Raw genomic sequence first — 14535 nt, forward strand, 5'->3', positions numbered from 1 at the left:
ATGGTGGTGGAAGTCTTGACTATTTAATCCTAATAATTTAGCTGAAAAGTACCTCTCTGTGACCAGACTTTGGCTGTCACAGTGTGTGATTTGCTTCTCTATGATTTCCTGATACTGTATTAATAGGAAATTTTTGTTCTGTAAGGATTCTATAATTATTTTTTTTTATTCATGATTTAGTACAATTCACACAAGGAGAGCTCTTAGAGATTAAAGATGGTCCAAAGAATCATCTCTGACAACATTTAAAGTGAGTGTAAGCAAATCTCTTTGTTTAGAGATGTTTCCTCCTTTTTGTTTTATTAAGAGAACTCCAAAGAATTTATTTGACACATTCCTATATAAAGTTTGTCAGCTTTTATGGCTTTTATTTCTGGGAAAACAAATTGTTTGCTCTCTGAGAAATAAGGTGTTTTGTAGAGAGCCAGCCTGTTCAGAGAAAAACTTTGAGACATATGGTCTTTTAATTACTGAGTTTTAGTGCTTTTACTTTGGAAGTGCATTTTCAGCTGAAAAATTGCTTCATTTTGAATGCATTTAAAATTCAACAGAATAATGTGAACATGCAGGGATTTTTTGGGCGGTGGGGTGTTTTTCTATTTCTATACTTTGCTTTTTTATTTTCAGATCATAAGTTTTTACTGTATAATATTCACTTTTCTTGTTGGAAAGGAAAAAAGAATCATAAGCAACAGCTACAGTTTTTAAAAGGATTGCCAAGTTCAAATGTGTGACTGTGTGTACCCTGTTTTCCAACTTGCAAAGCTAAGTACTCTCTCCCCACAGCATTCTGCCAGCTGTGCAAACAGCTGCCTGGTTACTGTGTATGAATGATTTAATGCCCTCTGTGTGTTTGCATGAGTAGTTGTATTTTTAAAAAGGACATATCAAGCTGGCAAAATCCATTTTGATGCCAAGCAGGAAAGGTCAGTGGAGGGCAGTGAGGGTGTATCTGTTTTCTGGTTTAGTGCTGTGTGTGCTTCCCTGTCCCACAGTTATGTTTAAAGGGATCCAATCCAAAGCTGTCTGAAGTCCTGAGGCTCTGCATTACCAGTGGCTGATTGAACACATCACTGCTGTGCAATTTGCTTTTAAAACCAAGAGTGTGGGTGTTAAGGCTTGCAGTGCTTTAGATGTGAAGACATGAGCATTACTTAAAAGTACCAAGAGGGGCTGGTTCTTGGTAAGAATTTCCCGTTGTGTTTCCTGATCCCTGCCCTTGTTAGACAATATCCAAATGCACAACATTCAGGCAGCTTTCCTGGGCAGGGCTGACTTCTGTTCTTCCCCACAGACACTTTCACCTGAGCTGGCTGTGCTTTGATGCCCACAGCCTGTGCCCAGCCAGCACACAATTAAAGCTGAGCCATCCCCTCTCATCCTCTCAGCCCTCAGCAGAGCTTTAAGAAGCAAAACTCTTGCACAGTCTGTGGCTCTGAGAAGTGGTAATTAGTGAAGGAGCAGCAGTAGGAAAGTCTGCAAGAGCCAGGGAGAAATCAAAGGCAGGAAACTTTCTCCCATCCTTCTTAATATCTCCACATCTTTAGATTTCCCTGCTTTCTCCTATCTAATGTCTCCCCAAGACAGGTTTAGCACTGAATTTGTCTTTCTCTTTGCTATTTAGCACTGTCATGGAGCTCAGTTGCTCCAGGCAGCACCACAGCAGCCTCAGCTGCCCTGAGTGTATTCCCTTCCAGCTCCAGCCCCAGCCTGCTCGCTGGTGGGGTGGGGTGAGGAACAGAAACATCTGGACTTGCACTGCTCAGCAATAACAAAAACATTCCTGTGTAATCAACACTCTTTTCAGCACAAATCCTAAACAAAGCCCCTCGCTAGCTACTCTGAAGAAAAGTAACTTTATCCAATTCAAAACCAGCACAAGCAAACAGATGTTAGCTGGCTACATATGATTAATAAACTAAATGTAAACATTTACTCTCTTCATATTCCTTGCCCAGAGGCTGGAAGGGAAATTAATCTATAAAGACATATTCTGAAACCAGCAACAGTTACACCTGAAATTCTAAAATCCAGTACAGTTACCTCTGGAGAGTTTTCATAGACTTCACTAGAGTTTTACAGCAAAACATGCCACATTTGTTCAAGAACACCTTCCTCTATGCCTCAGTGTGTTACACAACCCTATATAGGACATGCTATACTGGAAAGAAATTCTGTATTATCTCCAAGAAATGCACAATTAGGCCTATAAAAATATGTCCATGTATTCATATCCTTGTCCTTTGTTTGTCTCCTTGTTTCTTGTCCTTTTCCTCACATGTATTTCTTATTGCATTTCTTGGTGGCCCTAATCCAGCAAATATATGTAGATCCCTTATGTTAATGTGATGCTTATTGAAATTAAATAATGCACCTGCGGGCTTGTCAAATCAAGTCTGCAGCTTTGTAGGTTTCTCAGGCTTTCAGCTGTCTCCTGCAGTCACACTGACATCCTTTATCACTGCTCCTAAAACCAGTTTTAAAACCAGAAACACTTAAAAAGGGAAAATTCTAGTGATGCTAGTAATTACTATTATATATAGTAAACTTTGATGATTTCCAAAATCTATTGGAATTTGTAGATATTCATCAGCTTGCAGAAAAAATTCTTGATATTGACAATATTTTGATTCTTTTTTCCCTCAGGCAACCTGGAAATTCTTTATATGTACATATAAACATATACATATATATGTGTGTGTGTGTGTTTGAGGAAAGTCTTTATATAGTCTTGATTTTGTTTTCAGTAAATATGTAAACTGATGTTAATATTATTTGTCCTTTTGCTGTTGTGTCCTGCTGTAATTCACAAATCTATCAGTCTTTCTAAAAATTGTTCATCTTTCTTCTCTTTGTTGATATTATTTCAAAATTGAGAGTGAAACTAAACAATAATTTCAAATATTAATATGGTCTTATATCTTTGTTGTGGTCTCATTTTTTTTTCATTTATTAGAGAAGAATATATTAAAACTTGCACGATGAAGGATTGCAGACAAGTCTGTGATGTTAAGGAGTGAATGGATCATTAGGTTTCCCTGAGACTTTATGCATCTCTTAAAGTGACCAGATTTATAGAACATCTGTTAAAGGACCATTAAGTAATCCACCTAGACTTGTTATTAATAGAGACTTTTATAGTTACCTCTTTAATTAAAAATATGTTTCTGGGGATCATAGTCACTGCATTGATTAAAATAGCTTCTGTGAGAAATTTAATCAATATTAAAAAAAAGAAAAAAATAAAAATTAGGTTTAGCCACCTCACTGATTTTCTTTGGCATGGAAAACTTGAAATTATCCAAAAGTTACTAGACACTGTCAAATACTTTTGATTAATCTTGTCAAAAGAATTTGAGAAATTTTATTATTATGGTTATACACTTACCCATAGAAAGGTGATAACAGAGAAAAAAGGATCCTTGTTTCTGAAACAGTTCTCTGAAAACATGAAAATGCCTGAGAGAACAAATAAAAAATCGCTCTTTTGTGTGAATGTCTGTGAGAGTTATTGAGGTTTGCAGGTGGATTAGGCTGCAAATTAAATTAATCTGATTAAGATCAGGGGAAAATGCAGTGCTGAAGTAGATTGGTAATGCTGCCTTCTTTGACCACAGTTGGCAATTGTTCATGGGAAAACACTGTTGAGTCATTAATTTTTACAGTTAAATATGAATATATAAATATATGCATACTGCATATACATAAATAAAATATTATGCATATATTTAGATATTTACATAAATGTATAAAATGTTTCAAGAAGCCCAAAATGTGGACTAATGCCTGTAGTAAATCTAAAATGAATAATTAAATGAATTGTATTTACTGAGTTCTGCTGCTGCAGATTCTCTGTTCTGTAGTCATAGGTGCTTCACTTCTATTGGGAAAGGGAGAATTTCAAGTTTCATCATCTGACCTGAAAGTTTCTTTAGGGACTGTCTTTGCTCTTTAAAAAAAATGCTATCAAATTCTTTTTGGAGACTGTCATTGCTTCAGCAGAATGCAAATGTAGCCTGTGATTAAAGGATTGCTCTGCTAAAGCCAAGGTCATTGGCAAAAAGAACCTCAAAAATTGAGGGATTGGCAAAAAGATGATGGCTTTTTATCTCAGAGAAGAAATACAGAAACAAAAGTGTCGTGAGGAGAGGTATTTTTCTGAGAGCATCTTGTGCTTCTTTGAAATGAAAGCAAGTAAGAAAACAGACACATCACAGCTCAATAACTTCTGCTACTTATTGCATCTTGTCTCATTTTTCATTCTGAGTCTTAAGAAGAGCTTCTGGTAGTGTGTACTCACACTTCTTGGCAGTCTGTTGTGGCAGACATTATTATCCAATGAGCTGTATAGAGTTCATTCAAAAGATGGAGTGAGTTAGCACATCTTTCTCGTTGCCCTTTGCACACACTCTGAAACAAAAATTTGGGTCTTCTTACAAAATTTCCGTGAATCATGGAGTTTGATTTGTATATGAATATTCTTTATTGCCTCTTTTAAGCTATTAGGGTACACTTGGGTCATTGCCTTTGTTGAAACATTAAAAAACAGTTGGCCCTTTCCTACACGTGATGTATCCATGATTGTCCAAGATGGGAGACTATGGCAGGTGATGCCCTGGACAGCTTTGATCTGAACTTGTGACACAGAAGCCTCCCTTCCAGACTCCAGGACCCAGCTTTAAGGAAAACAGCAAACAGTGCAAATTACAGCACAGAGTGGAAGCGCCTAGCAGCAGAGCTCATGAGTTTTGAGATTTTCCTATTCAGCTCACTTTCTCACAACAGGACAAACTTCTTACTGTAATTTCATGTCCCTGGGAACGAAGGCTTTAGCAAAAATGCTGAACATAACCAGACTTGTCATAAAACAAGAGTTGGCAATATCATGAACAATTGCATTGCTTTGAGCAAGCAAAGCAGAGAACACAACAGCAGTTGCTTAAACAGGCCTATTAATCTTTAAAAGTGTTCCTGGGTGCAGGTAGGATCTTTCTGGCTAGTCTTAAAACAGGGAGATATTTTTCTTGTCAGAAATTTTAACATTCAAGGAAGTTTTTAAAAGTCTTTTTATGGTGCATTTTAGTGTCATCAGAGTCTGGGATAAACCTTTAAATTTAGGACCCAAGCTCTCGTGTGTTTATTTCCAGCATAGAATTTATTTCCTTGCATAGCAAGAGATGTTATGATATTTCTATAGTTGAGATGTACAGACAAAACACAGAACCCACCAGAAAGGAAGAAAAATACTAAAATTAACTGTACTATTGTTACAACATTATATTCTTAATCACGCCTTTATCCCCATGCTTTGTCTTTGTTCACAACCACTGTGAACAAAATATGGTTATTTAGATAGTAACAAAGTTAAATCCTGTTTTAGCTAGAGGCTACATTGCATCTGTTCCTCATATGAGCTTATGTTAGGTTTTGGGGTTTTGGCACTAACTGTGTCCTCTATTTCCAGGAATTTCATAGTGACATTAAAACTAAAACTCAATGGAAGGTTTGTGATATTTGGGTGTCCATAGCACAAGACAAAGTGCTGTAAAGAATTAGTACTTTTAGTACAACCAACCCAGGTCAGACCTCTCCATTTTAACACTAGAAAAATACAGTTCCCATCAACGCTGCAAGAGTCTTCTCCATTTCTTTAAGCAGTGTATTTCTTGAATATTTAGAGACTATAAACATATTGAGGTACTCAGCACATTAGTCTGATCCTGTATACTTAAATGAGAAATATTATATAAGTAAAAATAACAGGAATAATTTTTAAGAAATATTGTAAACAATATAAGATAGTGTGGGAAAGAGTTTTCTGTAAGTGTTGTGGTAGCTTATTTTTGAGGCATCAAATTTTAATTTTGTGATATTTCAAATGTATGAATGACTCCATAGGGATCTCAATTTCGCTCAAAACAGCAACAGCAACAACAAAGCTAAAATGTTCTTGCTGAGCCTTGAAATTGTTTTATGTTATAAACTCCTTTTTCAAATGCTTGTAGTTTATAAACATTTTGGGCAGATTTTTTTATGGCTCATATTATACTGTTTTCCCATTTTTGTGCACCAAGATGTTTCAAGCCTTTTTAACCTTTCCCATCTATCTGGCCCAAGATGTTTTCCTACATCATTGGTATAGGTGGCTGTACCAAAGATGTTTCTAATTCTTCTCTATGTTACATTTCCGTCCTGCCTTGCTTCTTCATTTCAGTCAAAATCAGGCCTGGCTTGAGTGAGGGACATGCCAATCTGCACAAACCTTTGGCTTTATGCAAACCCTTGCCATATTCTCGGTCTTCAAAACTCAAAGCAGCGCTCAGAGTTTGGCATCACTCCAAATCTGTGTTCTGTCATAGCTCTGGATCATCAGAGGTTATAGTGAGAGCAATTTTCAAACTAAGTGCTCAGCTTAATCACATGTCAAGGACTCCACTGAAGCACAACAGCTTTTCTGGGCAGTTGTAACTTGTTTGTGTTCATGTTGAATTTCCTGTGACAAGTGGTGGGTAAGACTCGTATTGATCCAATCACCCCATCTCAGCTGCTTTTTCTTTGTGTATTGAGGCTTTTCCCTGCCATACTCTGTTACCTCTCTAGGCTGTTTCTCAGACAGAGAGACTGCAACAAAAGGGAGATTGAACAAGAAAAAGACGTGGAGCTGGGATTTGAGCGTGGATCTGAATATTGCCAAAGATCAGAGCTCATCCTCAGGGGCAACAAGCTTCAAAAACAGCCCCTTGCTAGTTCTCCTAATTTTTCTTGCAACTGATACTAAGACTGCATGAAGAAGACAGCAGTACGCTTCTCTTGTTGACTTGCTTTCTAAAGACATTCCACTGTATTCCACTTTTCTACTAAGTTTGGTAAATCTAATTTTAAAATTGCTTGCTTTGCAAAAGAGTATACAGATCCCCGAGCATGTAGCAAATAAAGCAATGCAAGTAAACTTTTAATAACATAGGTAGATCATCTCCCTGATTTCCAAATGAATTTTCCAAAATTATTATGTTCACTTGTAAAAAATAAAATCTGGCAACACTCTCCACAGTTGAAGGAATAAAATTAGTAAAAGAAGGAGAAGGCAGTACTTGGTAAACTTAACTCATACTTTTTTTTTTGGAGGATTGTAGATGTGGAGGGTAGCCTGTTGGCAAATGGTTAAAAAGTTTTGTAGTGCAGACAGATTTGGGGAAAAAATATTAGGCTTATATGGAGATCTTTCTCTGCCAGTCTGTGAAGTAATCTCTGTCAGTGGGAGCCATGAGCCTCTAATCACACCAACCAAAAATTACTTTGCCTGTGTACCTCTTTTAACCATTCTCAGCCCACGATGATGGGGTTACCTCATTGTCTGTGTCTGAAGATTTTGATACTGTGAATTTTCTCTTTTAATGGTAATAAAGTTAGGTGTATCACAGGATTGCTCTGGTTTAGTGTGCATTGCTAACACAGAGATCAATTCACTATGTCTTGTCTGACATCCAGTGCAGACAGATGAATAGCCCAAATAGAGTTTACTCATAAGCTTCAATTTAAGAATGTTCTTCATGTCATTTATTCTCCAGAGTGCTCAGGATGAGGTGAAGATGCTGGATGTATCATATCTTGAGCAGCCTGGAATCAGCATGGTTCATTGTCCTATCCCATTAGCAGCTGAGCGGGTTACCACAATTATTCAGTGGGCTACCTTCAACCTCTAGCTCATGGAATAGGTAAAAGCCATCAGTGTAACACTGAGGCAAGAGTTTAAATTAAAAACCACCAGGAAAAAAAAATTAGTCAATATTCAAAAACTGTCATCCCAATAAAGACAATGTGGGAACTAGTGATGCAAAATTCCTCATTTGGAAATGGGAAATGGCCTTCTTCAGTATTGTCTGCCCAGGCCTTCAAAACTGTTTGTTCAGCAGTAGCAAGAGGAGATGTAATATAACAGGTCACACACAGAGCAAGCTGGAATCAGAACCTGTTGTTTCAAGTAAAAGCAGGAGGGTGATGCTGCCAGTGGGGGTCTTTGGCTAATAGCTGATGGTCATGTTTCCAAGTACTTGCACAATTAGAGTGGATTTCATTAATGCTGGGACACATAATTTGTATCTAATGAGGATCAAGGTCTCCTTGAGATTAGATACTAAGGAATTTGTGTGTCCCTTGTCCCTGCCAACAACCCTGCATCTTAATTACAAACATAATTGGGTCTGGGGAATTGCAAGGAAATGTGCTAGTCCTTTTCTAGCATTATGCATATAAACTTTTATTACCTGTTGAGCAAGTGGTGATTGAAAATCTTTTCTCCTCACTGCTTAAACAAAATATGTGTAGCAAATCAGAACAGAGCATCCTTGTTACACTTAGGAAATGGAATGGGAATATTTAGCGCCTCAGCCTAATGTCCATTTATAATAAGCAATATAGTATGTATCAATAAAATAAAAAGGCTAGGTACCACACAAGCAACAATAAAGTCAAGATCTCTAAGATTATGTTTTGCCAGGCCTTTGTGCTCTTTCACTTGTCTATAAAATTTCAAGTGTTGACTGGTGTTTTCTGAAGGAAAAAAGGGATTTTCTTCCATCCTGCTCAAAGCACTGTTTTTGTTATACTTTTCCTAAGAGTGTATTTTTAAATTCCAGCAAGGAGTGAAAGAAATAGAAAATAACATGTCATAAAGCAGAAGCATACACTGAAAGAACAAATAGCTGTGGTGGTAATCATGTCACAGCATAATATTTGTTTGTTGTGCAAGGCAATCTTGGTGCATTGGGTTTTCTCCATGGAGTTTCAATGCCTTCTTTTTGTTTTCTTTAAACTAGTGATTTTAGGTAGTCCTAATTTCTCATTAATTTTTTGTGTTGTTGTTATAGATACTGTGTGTAAATTTCACACAAATAAATGAAAGGAACATCATACCTGTTATTACTCCGTAGTTTCAAAATAAGCCATCTTATGCTATTTGTTGAATTTTTCCTAGATTCACCATCTAAAAATTGAATCAAAAAAATCACAGGATTCTTTGGATCAGAAGGCACCTTCAAAGATCATCTAGAACAACCTCCCTGCTATGGGCAGGGACATCTTTCACTAGAACAGGTTGCTCAAAGCTCTGCCCGATAGAAAATGTCCAATTGAAACCAAATGTAGAATTTAGGCAGACATAATGAAATTAAACATTATCCCCAAGCACTTGGAAACAGCATTACTCAGACTCACAGGGATTACATCTCACCTTAAAAGAATGTATCTGCCATAGCAATGATTTCCAATAATAATCAAAATTAATCCTTGGGCTGACAGCCAACACAAATCCTCTATATAGTTTAAAGGATTAAAACGCTGTAGACAGTGAATTGGGACTCTACATCAGTAAAGTATGATTATGGGGCTGATCCTATACTCAGGAGCACACTTCTTACCACAGATTGGAGTATTGCTTTAATGCTGACTAAAAAAGGGAGGAGTAGAGATGGGATTTCACTTTCTGGTGTCACTTCCCTAAGTCTCACAATTTTCCTGGAATACCTGTTACCTGTGTTCTGTCCCCTCTCTGTTCATGGTGTCTATCTGAGAGGTCATCAGCTGAGGAAGTATAGTTTACCTGCTGATGTGTGGTATTAAAGTCAAGATACATGCTCAGAAGGGAGCAATTTTACATCCATGATAGAAATTTCAACTTTTAAATGAATCCAAACTGGGTCAGTTAGAAGGACAACTTGGTTTCCCTTGTACAGAGCCTGAAAGAATCTCTTGCTTTGAAGCAGCAGCATTTTTTTCCTACGAAATAAGCATTTGAATTGTCACTGATGATTAAACATTTTATACAATTTTTTTTAATATGAATAATTGGAAGATAGTAAGTGATTTATTGAAAAACTTTGGGCATCTGCTCGTACTTTCTGAAAAATCTTAACTTTCATTTAACATGGTGCTGAAAATAAGCCCCTTGGGCAGCAGCTTTTTCAGCATGCTCAGAGTTTCCAAGCTGTGAATTTACGAATACCAAAACGCTCTCAGGAGTTCACTGATATTTAAAACCTGATCATCCCAGCAAAGAGTCTTTGAATTTTCTATAGTTCTGTAAATGATGATAAAGATACAGGTTAATTTTTTTAATGCTTGTTGCATTTGACTCACTTTACGGATTAAGAATCTCCAAGTAGTTAGTGAGAAGTGTTTCAGCTGCTAAAAAAAAAAGTAAAAATTGATTTTTCTGTTGTCAGGCTTTCTTATATTGATTAGCAGCTTAACATTTATCAGCTTGAAGGGCTTATGGCTGCCATTTTGTGAAGTGATATTTCAGAGGTCAAGCTAATGCACCAAGTGGTTTTGTTTGCATTTCTAAAACTGATCCTTGCTGGGCCATCATTATCTGCTTTTACCTGCTTTGAGAGCTCAGGACGTAATACACAAAGTGAAAAGCAATTATGAAAATCTCCTCTTTTAGACTTTATCCAGAATTTCTGAAGGAGAATTTATTTTTAAAAAGGTAGCAAGTGCTGTGATGACTTTTTGGTTGGCTTGGTTTTTTTGGGGGGATTTTTTGGGGTTTTTTTTGGGTTTTTTTCTGTTTCCTTTTTACCTGAATCACCAGGAGCCTCAAAATGTGAACATGACCATCATGCAAGCAATTTTTTTTAATCACCCCAAGAGCCACACATAACAGTATTCCAGAAATGAAAGATTTTATTTATAAAATATTTTATTTACTGTTCATATGCAAAATGTTACATTTTACATGTGTTGGCCAAATTTATCAAGCTGTTTCCTGATGGAATTCATTGGCTGTGAACTAGCCAAGTATGAATACTGTAACAAAATATAATTTTAAAAACACAAAGACAAAAAACAATAAAGGATAAATAAGCCTTCAAGAGCAAAGGAAGATGTGACACCAACAGCATGGGCATCACAATTTATTCCCACAGTTGTGATAACAAAGTGTTACCTCACAATATTTGATGCACACGAACCCAGCAATCCACATTCCTTCTTAGCAAATGCTTTCTGAGCTAGGTTAGATGGAATATGTGTGTGCTGCTTGACAACTGGCATTTCTTTGAGTTGACAATCTTTAAAAGCACTTGATTACACTGTGCAATCTCTGGCATTGTTGTACAAAGAAAGCCCTCCCTGGCTGTTTCTTGTGACTCTATATTTATGATTATATTTTCATTAAACTGTGTTGCTTGTCAGCTTCTTATTTCACAAGCTGTTTTCATGTTGCAGCTGAAAATTTTCTGAACCAGTATCAAGGATTGACATGCAAAGTCAAAAGACAAATGGCTCATCAACTCGAAATAATGCATTTGGAAATCTAGCAACTCTGTATTTAAAGGGTAGAGAAGTGGTGGAGAAAAAATCAGCAGATCACAAAGGCAGACTTCTTACTGATAACCAAGATATAGTTAAGATGGCAGGATTTAATTCCCATGTTAACTTTCAGGTGAGGCCAGAATGAAGGCAATTAACAAAGGAAAATAACAAATTAACTACTTCTGCAACTGGAATCTGGACTGAATTTCCCTTTGCTTGGGGTAGAAGTAAATGGCCAAAGACAGGACATATTTGTAGGTTGCAAAGGGCAAAGTGGTGTCAAGGCAGTGCTCACAAACTGTCATATATGGAAGGCAGGGGTATTTTGTGGGCACATGGCTGACAGTTTTGCAGACATTTTTTACTTGGAGTTCAGAATGAGAATCATGGGAACATAAATCTGAATTAATTATTTAAAGTAGCAATATTATATTGATACTTTACACTCTCATTTCTCTCCAGTGAGGAGGCTTGGGTGTTTTTTGCATTTAAATGTCATTCATTCAACTTGAGTGCATTTTTATTTTTTTTATACCTGTATCTTTTTTATACATGACCTGAATAACCAAATGTTTTGTTAATTCAAATGAATTGTCATGCTTGTACTTCATAGGTAAGTTCTTGGAAAATCTTTAGTACATTAGTAGGTTTGCCACTTTGACTGCTCCACGTGGAAGTGGTATGATGTTTACTAAAATGCACAGACATATACATCCTGTGTGGGTTAGAGTGCAACCAGTACTCACCTGGGTAGGTTTAATATCTGATCTGGAAGATTATTTGAGTGAAGAGAACTTACTGCTTTTATTTTAAACACAGATCAGTTCACCAATGTGGGTCTGTTCTCTCAGCTGAGAAGTTGGTAATCTGGATGAGAGGCAGAGGGAAGAAAAGAGAGCAGGGTGCTTGGCTGGAGACATCTCATTTGATTCTGGTGATGGAAGTCATCAAATATGATGTAAATTTCATTCAGGTTGTCTCCAGTACCATGGGGTAAAACTGGTTCGATTGTCTGTTAAAAAAAAAAAAAAGAACAGTCCTTAAGTGACCTTCTAATAAAGTAACATTAAAATTGCTTTTCAGGTGATAAGTCCAAGGTAACATGTGTTTGTACAGTACCTGGTGGGATGGTTCTTATGCCAGGCAGAAGTTCCTTTGCACAACTGCAAAATAATCAATGAAAATTTGCCATTTCCTCTCTCCAATATTCTACTCTCATGCTAGAATTACTGGGGTGAGGATTAAGGATAATTACCTCATTGCCTTTATGATAGAAAAGTTCTCTTATTTCCCCTTTCTTCACCTTAAAAACGAAAACTGAAATGTGTTCACAGTTTTTGCCCTCCCTCTCCTAGGAGACGGATCTCATGACCTTTAACATCTCCATGCACCGCTCCTGGTGGCGGGAGCACGGGCCCGGCTGCGTGCGAAGGGTGGTGCGTCCTTCTTCCCCTGGCGTCCTGGAGGATTACTCCTACGTCTCCGTGACAGGCTGCATCATTGATTTCCAGTACCTAGAGGTCATTCACAGCGCTATCCAAATACTCCTCTCCGTAAGTTCGCGGTTCTTCTCCTGCTGGTATTCCATCGGTTCTTTCACGCACAGCCTGCTCTTGCTGCATGTTCTGGAAAGGGAGTGAAGTGGGTGATGGATGGCTGCAGAGTGTGGTGGTGTTCGCAGGGGTCCCAGGACGAGGGAAGAGATGAGAATCTTGACTCCATGTTTCAGAAGGCTGATTTATTATTTTATGATATATATTATATTTAAACAAAATGATATATTGAAACTATACTAAAGAATAGAAGAAAGGATTTCATCAGAAGGCTAGAAAGGAAAGGAATGGCATGATAATAAACTCTTGTGACTGACCAGAGAGTCTGAGACAGCTGGACTGTGACTGGCCATTAATTAAAGCAACAACATGAGACCAATCAAAGATGCACCTGTTGCATTCCACAGCAGCAGATAATTATTGTTTACGTTTCGTTTCTGAGGCTTCTCAGCTTCTCAGGAGAAAAATCGTAGCAAAAGGATTTTTCATAAAATATGTCTGTGACAGCAGAGATTTTTAATTGTGTTTTGAATTAGAGAATTATATACACATTACTAAAATGTGCACTGTTCCTTTCTTTTCTTATATCTCTTCAAGTTCTGTACAGACCTAATACCCATTCTGGCCACAGTTGGGATTAGTGGAAATTCACTTGAGTCCTTGGCTCTCATTCATTGAGATGTAGAGCAAAGCAAAGCAGACTTGCCCAAAATTAATTTGCCAAAACCTTTTTGTAGTTCACAATCAAGGATGCCATTTACTCAGCCCTGATTGTAAATGTATTTTACATGATATGTAGCTAAGTTTCTTCCCAGACTCAGCTATGGATTGATCCTTGAAAAAGGTGAAAAAAAAATGTTAGGAATTAAAGTACGTGTTTATATCTAACCATGTAATTCTTTCTCTCCTTGAACTCTGCATTATCAGAACACTCTACCTCCATTGTCCACATTTGTTGCAGCATCAGTCAAAAAATGAAATCACAAGAAGTTGTTGTAAAAGCCTGCAGTGCAGGGAAGTGCTGGGACTCAATCAGTTGTTTTGGGAGCAACAACCCAGTCTTGGCCACAGTTTTTCCTCTTGTCTGCTTCTGCTTGTGATTAACAGGTCGTTTGGCATGAGCTGTGTGTGATCTTCTAGAAGCGTTAGCTCTTTTCATAGCTGTGGGTAGTGCAGTGCAGCTGGCAGACTCTGAGTGGCTGCGCATAGGATCGATCACCCCAGATATCCAGGGGTACATCTATAGGTATATCTCAAAATATACCTATTTTGAGAACATAAATGCTCGTGGCTCATGGTCCTCACGATGACCCTGTTAGACAGTGGGACAAGAGGCGCAGTCTGCAGTCCACACCTGCTAGTCAGGTGAGGTACCTGGTCTGCACAGCCAGAAGGGATGCATATTTCTGGTCCGTTCAGTATTTCAAGCTGTTTTATTAACAATCTGGTATATACTACCACTTGCAAAGTAAAAGGCATCTGTGGAATAAATCTCACTGGTTAATTTAAATTTGAAATTATTTTTTAAATTATTTTTAAATTCAGCTGGTTGTTGATCACAGGAATTGTTTTTTGCACTTATCAGTGCAGTACAGTTCTGCCAAATGGCAGGAATACAAATATTAATATTCAAATATTAGAATAAACACAATTAATATATACAAGCTAA

The 14535-nt window shown here is 37.4% G+C and overlaps 1 protein-coding gene across 1 annotated transcript in view; it reads left to right on the forward strand.

Annotated features, from left to right (window-relative positions):
- Positions 1-14535, forward strand: part of NKAIN3 (sodium/potassium transporting ATPase interacting 3) — a 310170-nt gene that overhangs the window by 234610 nt on the left and 61025 nt on the right. The window contains exon 4 of the mRNA XM_058813929.1: positions 12669-12866. Coding sequence (XP_058669912.1) covers positions 12669-12866 — 198 coding nt within the window. The remainder of the gene's footprint in view (positions 1-12668; positions 12867-14535) is intronic.

Source organism: Ammospiza caudacuta, chromosome 1 (assembly GCF_027887145.1).
Source record: "Ammospiza caudacuta isolate bAmmCau1 chromosome 1, bAmmCau1.pri, whole genome shotgun sequence".
NCBI classification, from domain to species: Eukaryota; Metazoa; Chordata; class Aves; order Passeriformes; family Passerellidae; genus Ammospiza; species Ammospiza caudacuta.